This window comes from Coffea eugenioides, chromosome 9 (genome assembly GCF_003713205.1).
Source record: "Coffea eugenioides isolate CCC68of chromosome 9, Ceug_1.0, whole genome shotgun sequence".
Lineage (NCBI taxonomy): Eukaryota > Viridiplantae > Streptophyta > Magnoliopsida > Gentianales > Rubiaceae > Coffea > Coffea eugenioides.
In genome coordinates, this window is record NC_040043.1 from 8,996,334 (window position 1) to 9,011,071 (window position 14,738).

General features: G+C 34.5%; 2 protein-coding genes across 2 annotated transcripts; one reads left to right on the forward strand and one right to left on the reverse strand.

Annotated features, from left to right (window-relative positions):
- The first annotated feature begins 1,437 nt into the window (after nt 1-1,437).
- Nucleotides 1,438-4,156, forward strand: LOC113783137 (formate dehydrogenase, mitochondrial-like). The gene is made up of 6 exons (XM_027329198.1): nt 1,438-1,636; nt 1,786-1,957; nt 2,395-2,935; nt 3,162-3,286; nt 3,624-3,736; nt 4,037-4,156. The coding sequence occupies exons 1-6, from the start codon at nt 1,547-1,549 to the stop codon at nt 4,148-4,150; spliced, it is 1,155 nt and encodes a 384-aa protein (XP_027184999.1). The 5' UTR covers nt 1,438-1,546; the 3' UTR covers nt 4,151-4,156.
- An 8,800-nt stretch (nt 4,157-12,956) lies between these two features.
- Nucleotides 12,957-14,738, reverse strand: LOC113783872 (cell number regulator 9-like). The gene is made up of 4 exons (XM_027330113.1): nt 14,587-14,738; nt 14,397-14,468; nt 14,063-14,287; nt 12,957-13,090 (listed from the first exon to the last, which is right to left on the reverse strand). The coding sequence occupies exons 1-4, from the start codon at nt 14,654-14,656 to the stop codon at nt 13,017-13,019; spliced, it is 441 nt and encodes a 146-aa protein (XP_027185914.1). The 5' UTR covers nt 14,657-14,738; the 3' UTR covers nt 12,957-13,016.

Below are 14,738 nucleotides of genomic sequence, written 5' to 3' on the forward strand. Positions count from 1 at the left end.
CCCAAACTTTGGCCGATTAGCCATTTTCATCCCCAAACTTTGGATGAAAAGAAATTCAGTATTCAAACTTTCAACTTTTGAACACATTTTGTATCTTTGACAATTTTTTTCCAAATTGCTATCAGAAAGTCATGTGATAGTCACATGTCTGGTAACTATTGTATAAAAAAAATATCAAAAAATGTAAAATATCCTTTTGATAAAATTATTAATCCTTAAACTTAGTACTTAGTGTCAGATGGATATTTTACTTGATAAAATTATTAGTCCTTAAATTTAGTACTTAGTTTTATAAGGATATTTTACATGACACTTAGTATCAAAAGGATATTTTACGTATTTTTGACATTTTTTATACAATAGGTGTCAGACATGTGACTATCACGTGACTTTTTGTAATAGTAATTTGAAAAAAAATCCATCAGGGGTACTAAATGTGTTCAATAGTTAAAAAATTAGGTACTAGATATGTCATTGTCCGAAATTTGGGGATTAAAACCACTCATATGTCAAAGTTTGGGTACCAAAACTGCATTTTTCTCTTCATATTATTAAGAACTATCCAGATATTTTTAAACAATGGAAAAAAAAATAGTTACAGGGTACATAACTAAATTTTGATTAGCAAAAATTGTCAACCTAGTTAAAGCTTAACATTCATTAAATATTTGAAAAAAAAATCCAAACCCATTAGAAGCTAAACTGAAATTGGACGTTAGAGTTTCAATTCAGCTAGTTTTTTTTTTTTTTTTTTTTTTGTCAATTCAGCTAGTTGCTAGGCGGCTAACTTGACCGCGTGGCTTAGGCTCAAAAAAGTGAATTGAATTTTTACTAGAATACTATAGCTGATGACTTAAAAAAAGTGATTTGAATTTGTACTAGGATCTTGTCAAAAAAAAAAAAATTTTTTTTTTACTAGAATAGCACTATAGCATACGCATGCCTATGCATTTCAAGTTTTTTTTTTCTTTTTTCTTTTTCTTTCATCTTTTTCATTAGTCAAATATTCTTTCCATTCCAAATTTTTGCCATATCTCGGGATTTGAACTTTTTAAAAATAATGATTTGACGTAACGTTAGTGTATTTATTTTTAAAATTGTTCTTAAAAATTTAAATTTTCAATCTGAATTTAATTGAAAATATAGAAAAAGGTGATAAGATGATAAGATGATAAACTTTGACTTGGATAAGATGATAAATATTTTAAAATATCCCAAATGGAAAGCATTTCGTTTTCAATCTCACAGAGGGAGTACAATTTTGATTCATGTCTATGTTTCTGGTCTATCTGATACTTTTTCTTAGCACTAGAGAGAAAAACAGGTAGGGACGAATTGATAATAATGGAGGTAGGGACTAGTAATTGATAATAATAGATGGTAAAGAAAAGGCTGCCTCGCCTATAAAACTCGTAAGCCTGTAGACTGTAGCCACTAGCCAGTCACAGAGTTGCAAAAACAGGATATCTTAGTGGGCGATCCGCTTTCAGACAAGCAATTGTGGTTTCAAGGAGATATTGGCTGAGGTGAAGTGACCCAGTTAGAGATGGCGATGAAGCGTGTAGCTGCCTCTGCACTTCGTGCTTTTACCTCTTCAGGGGATTCAACTTCATCACTTGTCACCAGACACCTCCATGTAAGTGGCATTTTTTTTTTTTTTTTGGTTTTACGCTTAAATTAACAGCTAAACTCTTGCAATAATCACTCTTAATCTCAGTTGTACATGAAATCATTGATTTTAAATGCAATAAAACCTTCAACAAGTAGACTCGCACTGAATTACAGGCCTCTCCTGGTAGCAAAAAGATTGTTGGTGTGTTCTATGATGCAAAAGAATATGCTGCAAAGAATCCCAATTTTCTTGGGTGCACAGAAAATGCATTGGGCATCCGCCAATGGCTAGAATCACAGGGCCATCAATACATAGTCACTTCGGACAAAGAAGGACCATATTGTGGTAAGGAATTCAGTATCATATGGTAAATAAACATGTTTGTTTAGTTAGAGCACAATCTTTCGGTTCCTGAGAATGAATTGTGTTGCAATTGGCCCATGACCAAGTAGTACATCGCTTGGCAGTTTGTTTTTGTGGAGATTATTTGGTGATTGTAGATCAGGCATTTGGTATATTGGATTTTGGTGTGGAGAGTATTTGTTTTTTCTAACATATACCGCTAGCTAAACATCTTAAACAATCATGTTCGAGGACAATTTGTTGCTGGATCTCAACCTCAGGTTTAAGTATTCAAAATCCAAAGCAGCGCTGGACTATTAATATCAATTTCAAGTTGGCTTGTTTCCGTGACTAAGTACCTAGAACCTTTTCCAGTAGTGATTTCTGACATTGTTTAAATGACACTACTTACATTGGCATTTCTGATTTATCATTTGCAGAACTTGAGAAACACATTCCGGACCTCCATGTGTTGATAACTACCCCATTTCATCCAGCATATGTCACGGCTGAAAGGATTAAGAAGGCAAAAAATCTGCAACTTTTGCTGACTGCTGGAATTGGCTCAGATCATGTTGATCTGAAAGCTGCAGCAGATGCTGGGTTAACAGTTGCAGAGGTCACTGGGAGTAACGTTGTCTCGGTTGCAGAAGATGAATTGATGAGGATCCTCATTCTTGTTCGAAATTTCGTGCCTGGACACCATCAAGTCATAACAGGGGATTGGAATGTTGCAGGTATTGCTTACAGAGCTTATGATCTTGAAGGCAAGACTGTAGGAACTGTTGGTGCTGGGCGTATAGGCAGGCTTTTGCTGCAGAGATTGAAACCTTTCAACTGTAATCTTCTCTATCATGATCGGCTCAAGATGGATCCTGAGTTGGAGAATCAAATTGGAGCCAAATTCGAGGAAGATCTCGATAAGATGCTGCCGAAATGTGACATAATTGTTATTAATATGCCTCTTACAGAAAAAACTAGGTAAGCTGGGGTCATGCTATACATTGCTGTGAGAATGGTAAACTGCTTATTCTTTTGAATCAATCTCTATATTTTGAAAGCATCGCTGGTTGCATTTGAGCTAATAATATGGGGCAGACTTGCACCTTACTCTATTGTGAAACGCTGAAACTTGTTGCTTGACAATCAGCATAACCCTTTTCTTTGAGTACTCATAAAAAAATGTTTTGTTTTTTTTTGGAATCAGAGGGATGTTCAACAAAGATAGAATTGCTAAGCTAAAGAAAGGAGTTTTGATTGTAAACAATGCTCGAGCAGCAATCATGGACACACAAGCAGTTGTTGATGGTTGTTCTAGCGGACAAATTGGAGGTGATATTATCATTCAGTTTTTCTCATGACTTCAAATGATACAAAGATGTGACTTTCCTTGTAACTTTTAGTTTCTGATAGCACGTCTGATGCGTCAAATTTGATAGAAATCGATGAACAAATTTCTTACTTTGATAGAAATCAATGAACAGATATCTTTTTCTTTCTTTTTCTTTTTTTTTTTGGGGGGGGGGGGGGGGGGTTTGCGGGGGTGAGCATTTCAATTTTTCTGTGTTTAAGTTTTTTATTTTTTCTAGGAAGTAAAAAAAAAAAGGTTAACTTTTTATCAACCTCCCTCCTTAACTGGCTCTTCCTTGTTGTTTTTTCACAAGATTAGGTTACAGTGGAGATGTTTGGAATCCACAACCAGCTCCAAAGGACCATCCTTGGCGTTACATGCCAAACCAAGCTATGACCCCTCATATTTCTGGTACTACCATTGATGCACAGGTACCATTCCTGGAGATGTCATATCCTCCCATGTTTCGAATTTTTCTTCTTTGTGCTGTGACGCCCACCTCCCCAAACTCTGTTCTTCTACTTTTTGCTTGATTTTTCGCAAATTATAGTTGGGACTTCAATTCATCTCTTACATATATTAGTCTTCAAGATTCCAGCTCTGTTAAGCGCTTCCAAATTGTCACCGAGGCAAACTCATATTATCCCACATAGCTGCTATGTTTAGGCAGATGTTCAATCTCTATTTGCCAGCCTTTTACGTAACTTTGATATGATGAGAAAATGCTGCAGATACGCTATGCAGCTGGAGTCAAGGACATGCTGGATAGGTACTTCAAGGGAGAAGATTTCCCTCCACAACATTACATTGTTAAGGATGGGGAGCTAGCAAGCCAGTATCGTTGAATAAAACCTAGTCCATCGAGTTTGGTGTGTGTAGTAAGTGTCAAACTTAGGAAGACGCTTGCAGAATAATGAGGAAAATTGGCCTTGTATTTCCTCTGAATGAAAGATTTCAGACATTCCAGAACATTTACATATATATATATATATATATATATATATATATATCGGTTTGTGAACTTGTATGGGTGGGTAGTTGTTTGTCCAGAAATTATGTGCGAAAAGCTTCACTCATTTAAATTTAATTATTTTATCCTATATTATGAACTAAATAGAGAGATAAATATATTAAAAAAATTTCAAATTATATAGTATCCAATACAATAAGTACCTGTTGAATTATGTATCCAAATAATATACTTAAAAACAATTAAGCACTTAATAAGTGCTTTTATTAAAAACTCTATTAAGTAAAGTATTTTTCAATAAACTATCGCAATCCTAAGCAGGCTCTAAAACATGTCTCTGCACTTCAAAGGGAAAATGCTAGTTTTTATCCTCAAACTTTGGGTTATGGACACATTTCGTCCCTCAATTTTTGGGCACGACACATTTGATGTCTGAATTAATAATTTTTTACCATTGTCATCCTCAAATGGCAATTTAGCCAATTTTTAATGGAACTGGTCATGTGAAAATCATATGACCGTTAAGTAAACTTAAATGTCATTGTCTGAAAAACAAAATCAGGTGAAAATGCAGCTGTCTTCACTTTCCTTGTCCGAAACCAAATCTGAACTTTCTCTTTCTCTTCTTACCCTTTTCCCTTTCCCCTGCTCTTCAAAATCGCATTCCGTGAAATTTTAGAAGATCGAAGAAGCTGACCTGCTGTGATTAAGTAAGAAAGTGGAGAAATATGTTGATGCGAAAGAAAGAGTTGAACAATCGTGCACCCCCAAATTATGGTAAGCTGTCTAGGGTTTAGTAATTTGTTAATTAAAGTGTTAATAATGAAAAGTTTGACCTTTTTTTGGCATTCTATGTAGATGTAGTCCTTCATATCTGTTTGTGATGTTTTTATTGATTTCGTTGGGTCCAACTACAAAGTTTGACCTTTTTTTTTGAATATGATACATAGGGGCCCTTGATGTCTGTTTTGTGGATGTAATCTTGTTAATGTTTGGTCCATATTGTTTGAAAAGATTAATTTTTTAATGGTTAGAACATATATGTTTGAATAATAAACTTGTAGTCCCTTTTGGATAGTTAAGTTATAATAAAAAGTATGAGTTTATCCGATTCTGTTAAAATATGAAAGTAATGGTTTGGTTATCCGATTCTGTTAAAATATGAAAGTTATGGTTTGATTACTTATTCAGTATTTGATATATACATTTTTTTTAATTATCAGAACAAGGTAGCTCACTGATTACGCTAAGATGTCACTGTGGAGGATTGATTTTTTACACTCCTCAATCACATTATCAGGGTGGAGATGTATGTGTCCTTGATTACGTTGAGAGTATAGGTTTGAGTATTTTTGAAGTGAATAGATTGATTGAGGCTGCTGGTGTCTTTGGTCACAAAGTGCACTATGGTTGAGAGAACAATAGCTTTAAAAGGATAGACAATAGTAGAGAATTGCATGGATATATTCAGAAGACTGCTGGTTCAATCAGGGAAATTATCTTGTACCTTGAAGTCTCATTCCATGAAATTCTAGTTCACCAACTTGGTTATGATCCTTATGAGGTTAATGAGAATGAAGAAGGTCCTGGTAATGGTAAAGATATAACTGCAAATCATGACCATGAATGGGGAGGGAATGATAACAATGAAGCTGATTCATCCAGTGAATCTTTCTTCTCAGCGGTAGATTCTGATTATAATCAAAGTGAAGAAGATGATGCTGATTTCAATGATAACATAGATAAAAATGCTGAATGGTTGGGTGTATAACACTATAAAGAATTGCAAACTAATTCGGCAAAACAAGGACAGGTTGAAGCTAATTTGGTTCCACCTGAAGATGATGATGTAGCCTCTAATTCTGAATCAGATTTTGAGAGTGTGCATGGGCCTGATGATGAAAATGGTAGTAATAGGTGTGTTGTGTTCAATTCCAAGCACATGGATAATCCAAAATTGGAATTAAAGATATTTTTTAGCACCATCAAAGAGTGCAAGTTATCTATTATAAACTACAGTGTGAGACAGGGTAGGCTTTGTAAATTTGTGAAGCAGGATTTGGTTAGATTGAGGGCAAAATGCAGAAGTGAATGCTGTAATTGGCAGATCTATGCTAGAAAATTAGGTGGAGAAGGAAGTGTGCAAATTAGGACATTTGAGGACATTCACAAATGTGGCTTTACCTATGAAAATCCACTTGTAAATTTTGGATGGGTTGATAGAAAGTACTGTGAGGAGTTTAGATCCAATCCTAAGGTAGATGTGGAGCATTTTAGAAAAACAGTGATGAAGGATAACAAATGCTTCTTCACAAAAAAACAATCATATAGGGCTAGAAAAAAGGCTCTAGATATTATTCATGGTAGTGAAAGTGATCAATACAGCAAGTTAGGAGCCTACATGCATGAAATTCAGAAATCTAATCCTGGTAGCTCTATCATATTAAAGACTATGGATGGCACTTCAAAAGGACAGCAAAGGTTCCAAAGACTTTACATGTGTTTTCATGGAGTGAAACAAGGCTATTTAGGTGGGTGTAGGCCCTTGATTGGGATAGATGACACATTTTTGAAAGGAACAGTAGGGGGTTCTATTGATTGCTATTGGACTAGATGCTAATAATAACATTTTTTCAGTTGCATATGCTGCAGTTGAGGGTGAAAACAAGGAATCCTAGACATGATTCTTCAAGTTACTTAAAGAGGATTTGAAAATTGAGAGAGATTATGAATGGACTATCATGAGTGATAGCAAAAGAGACTTATTCAGGCTTGTGGTCATGTTTTTCCAAATGCAGCTCATAGGTTCTGCGTAAAGCACTTACATAACAACTTTTCTACTTCTGGGTTCAAAGGTGAAGCTGTAAGGAGAGCATTGTGGGCTGCTGCAAATGCAATTACACCAGCAGAATTTGTTAGGAAAATAGAAGACATGGCAGCAATTGACTTGGATGTTGCCAAGTGGTTTAATGATAAACCACCATCTCAATGGAGTAGAGCTCACTTTAGCACCTATTCGAAATGTGATGTCCTATTGAATAATATTTGTGAGTGTTTCAACAGTAAAATTTTGGATGCTAGAGAGAAGCCAATCATTGAAATGATGGAATTACTAAGGCTATATATGAAGCAAAGAATGCAGTAGAATAGAGACATTGCTAGATAGAAATGAAAAGACTATATATATTGTTCTAGAATTATTGAGAGAGTACAAAAAAGAATGGATAAGGCAACACAATGTTTTCCTTTCAAGTCGAATGATGACTTGTATGAAGTTTCATGTCCATATGGTGATCATTATGCTGTGAACATTAAAGAGCACACTTATTCATGTAGGAGATGGGAGCTGACAGGAATTCCTTGTCCCCATGCAATTGCTGCACTTTGGTTAGCTAAAAAGGATCCCATGTTATATGTATCCAGCTGGTATACAGTTGAGACATACCTAAAATGCTATGAAGGAGCTATTTATCCAATGACTGGGAAAGAAAATTGGGAGAAGACTAATGTTGATGGTCCAAAACCCCCTTTATATGGTAAAGCAGCTGGAAGACCAAAAAAACAAAGGAGAAGGACTGCTAATGACAAACAACAAGCAAAGGAAAAAAAAGGCCAACAAAATACGTAGAGTGGGGCGGTTAATAAGATACAAATACTGTCTGTAAAAAAGTCATAATGTGAGATCTTGTAAGCTTAAAAAGGCTGAAAACAATGCCTCGGGATTTGGTATACAGAGCAATAAAGCTGCCAATAATGCAAGATCTGATGAAGTTGACAGTGGAGATTGTAATGAAGCTAATTGCACCGAGGTTCTGGTTACATGTACTCCCCAAATATTTGACAAGAATCCAAATAATAAGTCTGCCAAAATACCAGTAAGCCTTTTATTACAACTATTTTTATGTTACAGTTTCATTTTCTCACATTCTATTCAATAGTTTATAAAAATTAAGTCACTGCGGGTTGTTTTTCTTTCTTTTGTAGAAAAGACCACATGCAAAAAGTAGAGTTCAAGATGGGTTAATGCATGATGCAACAAAGTTTGCAAATTCAACTGTGAGTGTGGTACATGTTCACCACAGTAACAAAGTTTATCATAGTATCTTCTAATTATTTATTTGGATGGTGTAGGAGACTAATCATTTGGAAGATGTTACTGTTACAAGTTCTGCCCCAGCTTCGCCTAATTTATATGAAGTTTTCGGTCTAAAAAGATCTCAAGTGAAATACAGCCAACCGCTACATTCAAGAAAAGAGAAAGAGAATGTGCAGATGCCTGTCAAGGGCAAATCTATCCACATGGAAGTTGCTGCTACTGCTACTGCTGCTACCAAACGAGTTGCTGGTTCTTCAAGAATGAAGGGGAAAAACAAATTACTATAAATGTTCATAATAGATGCCTTACATGGTTCTTTTATTTTGATGTAGATTATGGACTGAAGTTGCCAATTGGAATTGTCCTTTTTTGATGCTGACATCTTATTTTGGTAGTGGTCACCTTTTTGTTTATGGTCCCCAAAGTGAAACAATAGGAACATAATTGAAATGTTGAGATGGACTGATTCTATTTTCTTCTGCCTTGTGGCTTGTTTTTGTAATGAAATTTGGTGGTCAAATGAATGAAAATCTTATGATGTTTGTTCCAGTTGCTGCACCTGCTTTCTTGCCACTGGTAAACTGACCCAAAAAACTGACTTTTATGATGTACCTCAACAAGGAAATTTCAACACAGAGGTTCCATTAATTAGACACTAAGGTTGCTATCAAATGCATTACGTTATTTGCTTTAATCTGACTATGAGTATCTGTGCCTCTAAATTTTTATTACTGAAAGATGTCTCTTAGTTATGCTGACATCTAAACTTTCTTGACAAGTAAAATACTGTTAAAAGCCTTTCAGGCTAAAAGAATCATTAGACCGTAATAACCCTTTTTACAAAGGCAAGAACCACATGATCACCTAGATGACCGAGCGGAAAAGGATGGTCCCTAGGAATAGGACAAAAAAAATGATTAAAAAAAAGTATGAAACAGTATGTTTTTGGTACTTTATTAATGGAAATCATCATTTGCAAAAATTTGTCCTGTCCAGATGATGCTTATTGATACATTTCGCTATCTTCAAACTAGTTTTATTGACAAATTATTCGCAGTCTAAACAAGCAAAAGGACAATCAAATTACCAAACTAAGATTACATAAATTAAACAAAAGAGATACATAGAACCTCAACATTCCACATAAACAAGAGAGATACATAGGATACACTGGTTCTTTAAGACCTAAATCCTACATTCTCGCTAGGTGAGTCAATACATGCCGTCATTTGCAAGAACCAACCAATGCTAGTTCTACTGCTGCTAATCCAATAAAAAACAATACAAAAATCAAAATGAACTAGATTTAGTAGCTCCAATTCAATAACTCACTCCAAGCTTAGCACTAACTTTCGCTCCATTGCATGTCCAGTCTTTTTTATAATAATAGACATAATCAGCAACATAGCCAATAGTATGATGATGCCAATCAATATTTTTTCCTTTCTACGGCTTTTTACAATTGTTTTTTTCCATCCGATTCACCCTCCTTAGCAAACCCTGTATAATCATTCTTCCTCTTGTACAAATTGGTTAATTATGCCATTCAAAATATTTACACCTGTCAGGTCTCTACAAATATAATCCCATTTAGAAACATCAGCAAAGCACAGCCACAATTTAATTTGAGTTGAAAGAGTAACAAAAATAAAAATTTTCTTTCAAACCATCTCGAACAACCATAGAACCGTCTCCCAGGATTATCATCCCGCCATGATGTTGCCATTCTTGCCCGCAATCCACAACCACAGAGCCAGGTGTTGCTGGTTGATGTTGATGATAATGACGACTCAAGACTTCTCGATCTCATTTTAGGAAAACGCAGCCACAACGCTGGGTGTTGCCTTATGCTGGTTTCTTCTCGATTTGTTGATAGAATTTGATTTGGAAGAAGGGGTTTACTCTCGGAGAAATTTGCAGGCAAAGCTTAGTCTTGAAAAATTTGCAGAGGAAGTTGTCGAAGTGAAAGAAAAAGGAAAAGTGAATACAACTGCATTTTCACCTGATTTTGTTTTTCAGACAATGACATTTAAGTTTACTTAACGGTCATGTGATTTGCACGTGACCGGTTCCTTTAAAAATTGGCTAAATTACCGTTTGAGAATGACATTGATAAAAAATTATTAATTCAGACATCAAATGTGTCGTGCCCAAAAGTTTAGGAACGAAACCATAACCCAAAGTTTGGGGATGAAAACCGGCATTTTCCTGCACTTCAAATAGAGAACTAAAGTAAGGTAGAATAAAACCTATGACGACAAAATTCGATTGATTGAGTTAGTTCATGCTTCAGTCTATAGGATTCTCGCGAGATTGCACATGTATATTGAGACAGAATGTAGCATATTCTAATAAGGCTTTAAGATAAAAACACATAATAAAAGTTATATTGCTTATTTAAGTTTCTTAAAAGGACTAAAATTTTGAATAATGTCATTTGACCACATAATTTTCCTTTATGTCCTTCCTTATCTGTGACTATAGTTTCAAATTATTTGGTTAGCACGGACTATACTATCTTCTTGAAATGTAAACTCAGAAAAAATCATAATTGAGCTATAGCTAATTTTACTTGTGAAACAATAATGGATTAAGGTCTTGATCTAATGATTAAGGTTGAGATTTCAAATTTTAGAATCAAATTGCCCTAATACTTCCCCATTCTTTAAATTCCATTCTTCCCATGCTATAAAAAAAGGTACAAAAAAATAACGACGTTTGATAATTCAAGTTCTTGTATTTTCTATTCATTTTGCACTTATTACATATTTCCTTAAGTTTGTGTATTTTCAAACGCAACCGTATCTTTGACTTTGATGATAGGTGTGTTTGGATATGAGATTATTTGAAATAATTACTATAACACTTTTTGGGAATTGATGTATTAAAAGATAAAAAATTGTTAAAAATATAAAATATATATAAAAAATGTGTCTATGAAATAAGCGAAATATTTGAAAAAAAATATACCGAGACTTATTCTTTTTTTTTATTATTCGTCATTTATCTACTTTATTCTTATTCCAACTTAATTTAGGAGGAGGCCCAACTGGACCTATAGGGAAATCGGGACTGAACCACCATCGGATAAGACGGATGCACTATATGGATTCGAGAAAACCACATATTGTGACAAATGATTGGAGGCAAGGTTTGAACCTTTGACATTCTACTCATCAAAACTTACAGTTTTTTATGGTGGCCACCGGCCCAAATAACTGGTGGTTGGGACGCATTCGTACAACATAGTAAGTGGGTTCCTTTAGGTTCCTGTGATCTTTTGGGTCGCTTTGCCAGATTTCAATGGTTGTCTGTCCGCTCACACGTACGCTTTCTCACCAGTTTCACAATTGCTTTGTTGTCGTAGCTTTACCTACGGTTACTTCCTAACGTAGGTGGAAGCTTTGTATTTATTATATGAGTAAATTTTATATACACTATCAGGGTTGGATGAATGACATATGAACAAATTTTAAATTTAAATTTTGCACATGTGTTATTAGTTACATGAGCAAATTTTGAATTTTGAATTTAAATTTTATACATATGTCATATAATTAATGGTGATAGTATATACACTGACAGTGTATACATGTTCATCCCAATTTATATGTCACGGTCAATGTTACACACAATTTAAGAAAAGTAAAATTTAATCAGACACTTCAATTATTAAAGAATGTTTTTCTATTATTGCCTCTCAATTATGTTTTAATATTTTGCTAATTGAGTTTGGAATTTTAAAAAAAGGAACAATTACAAACAAAAAAAATCATAGTTTGTAACATAATTTGTTTGGAGTACATCTGTATTTATTTTTTTTAAAATTATGACAAATTTTTTAAGGATAAATCAAACTAGAAATTAAGACTTATAATATGGGACTGAGGGATTACTAATAGATGTTTTTGTTCTTTTCGAAATCTTGACAAGAAAAAATAGGAAGGGAAAAGAGAAGGAATACATCATAAAGGGAGCTGAATTTCATAGAGAATCCATTATCCTAGAAAATTTTGTCGCCAAGCTGAGGTTATTCGTGTGGTGCTCCCTTCACTTGATTTTGCGTTGTATTTGAAGCTCGAAAATTCACATATTTTATTTTTGGTTATCAAATATATTTGAACATATTAAAATCTGAACCTATTAATTTAAGTAATGACTAGGGTTATCAAACAGGGCCTTACATACATCACACCCTCAAAATAAAAAACAAAAATAAAAATAAAAAACAAAGAATTGAGCATACATAACAAGATTCTCAGCAACATCTGACATGGATGGATGATGTGGCAGAAGACAAGCGCACGCTCGATAAAGTTGCACTAATCTCATTTTGCAACTACGAAAGTTTTGAAGTACAGCACAGAATTTTGGGTACTAAGATTATGGATTAATCTTTCCTATAGTAATAGGATATACACTCTCAGCATTAGATGAATGATAACTATGTAAAATTTGAATTTGAAATTCAACTTTTGCACGCATATCATGAATCCAACGGTTATAGTATATACACTGTTAATGTATATAAAATTTACTCTAAGATTATTGTAAACGGATAATTAGATAGGAAAATTTACAGGATAAGGTTTTCGAATTGAAGGTGGAAAATGAGTTCAGGCCATGATTCAGAAGATCTTTTGAGCTAACGTGTCATCTTTTCTCCAATTGGAGCCATAGTTACCCCAGAAGCCTTTTTAGCAGCATTTGCTTCCCAACCTGAAAACCAAAGTACAATTAGAGAGAATGGGATTTGGGGTAGGAACGGTTGCACGAAGCAACCTTTTCGCAAGGTTAATGGCCAAGAATTGGTCAAAAAAATGTAAGGTCTAGATTTCATCTTATATATCATTTTTCACATCATGTGTGGAACTCACAAAATTTTGTTCTATAGTTACGTATTGTACAAAATGAGTTACATCGTATGTAAATTGAGTTACATCTTGAACAAAATGCACAAACCAGTCTTGATGGTTTTTCTGTAGACTGTTCCTGCCCCAAATCTGGGAGAATGGTCCATAAAGGTACAATATTGAGTATGTGTCAATTATGATTAACTTCTGATTGAATAATTAGTTGACACAGCATGTACCTCAACTCAAGACTTAATTCTAACTTCTAATGAGAAAGAATGAGGTTATTGAGATCATTAAAATGTCAGAGTTTTTTTTTTTTTTTTTGCTAATATGAACAGTAAAGGCACAAGATAAGCATACAAGAGAACGGGATAGATTCACCCTACCTTTTAGTGAAAGTGTAATACCAGACATACTTGTCCAATAAAATTGAGAATTTGAGGTCAATAAGGATTCAAAATCACTCAAGTTAATTGCAAAACAATTTTAATACATTCATAAGATGCAACATTTTCAATCTTCCTGTTTAGTGATGCGCTCTTGTTGAGGAAAATAAGAATGTTATAGGCTCTGTTAATCACTGAAATTTTTAAACAGATCATTATTTTATCTCTTTATTCCTATACTTTATGTATTTAACATCCTGCATTTTAGACACTTTCACGAGTATTTATCATCCTAATATATATATGTACACACACACAGAGGCGTAACTCTGGCTATGATGCTACTAGAATCCATTCTTTTACTAAGACTTGCATCTACACCATCCAAAATCGTTCTAGAATTTAAAATACAAAAAAGGAGGAGGACATGGGTAGCAAAATGTTCATACCAGCACCAACATCATATCCTTGGAACTGAAGTTCACGGTACTCTTGGCACAAGGCACAACGCCCGCAAAAGAAATGAAGGACACAATCTTCGCATGAGCCTCCCATAATACCGTATTGTTGCCTGATCTTAGTGCGATAGCCCATGCTAATAATCCACGCCAAGGACCCATGATTCAACAGAAGTAGATTCAGCACACAGAAAATGCACCCCATCTTGCAGCAAGCTATATATCAAAAAAAAAAAAAATTAAGGATCAATGCATTTCATATCTGATCATAGCTAGCAAGATTAATGATGAACAACTATAAGAAAAGTTCTTGTTTTGTACTTACAAGATTGGCCTTTATCCACAATCTCAGCAACCCTCCCAAAGGTAATACAAGGGCACCAGCAGGTAAGGCAACCTGTCAAGCCAAAATGTTCATGAACATGAAGCATGGATTGCATTATAATAGAACAATTAAGACCCTTAGAAACCTTATACGATGGTATCTATTGAGCATTTGAATTCTTAGAACTTACAGGAACGGCAATCTTTGATGCAATCACAGAGGCCGGAAGACCAATCGTTCCCAATATTTCCAGAAGCCATGCTTGGAAAAACTAGTAGTAGTGTAGTAGTAATTAGAAACTAAAATTGATTACCTAGAATCTATAGTGAAACACAAGAGGGA

Bases quoted from the DNA above. Each gene is read 5' to 3' on its own strand.
- LOC113783872 (XM_027330113.1), bottom strand. From the start codon at position 14,656: ATGGCTTCTGGAAATATTGGGAACGATTGGTCTTCCGGCCTCTGTGAT. The intron at 14,469-14,586 runs GTAAGTTCTAAG...TTGGCTTGACAG, and splicing joins CATCAAAGATTGCCGTTCCT to GTTGCCTTACCTGCTGGTGC. The intron at 13,091-14,062 runs GTATGAACATTT...TTTGGTTTTCAG, and splicing joins AGGATATGATGTTGGTGCTG to GTTGGGAAGCAAATGCTGCT.
- LOC113783137 (XM_027329198.1), top strand. From the start codon at position 1,547: ATGGCGATGAAGCGTGTAGCTGCCTCTGCACTTCGTGCTTTTACCTCT. The intron at 1,637-1,785 runs GTAAGTGGCATT...ACTGAATTACAG, and splicing joins TTGTCACCAGACACCTCCAT to GCCTCTCCTGGTAGCAAAAA. The intron at 1,958-2,394 runs GTAAGGAATTCA...TATCATTTGCAG, and splicing joins CAAAGAAGGACCATATTGTG to AACTTGAGAAACACATTCCG.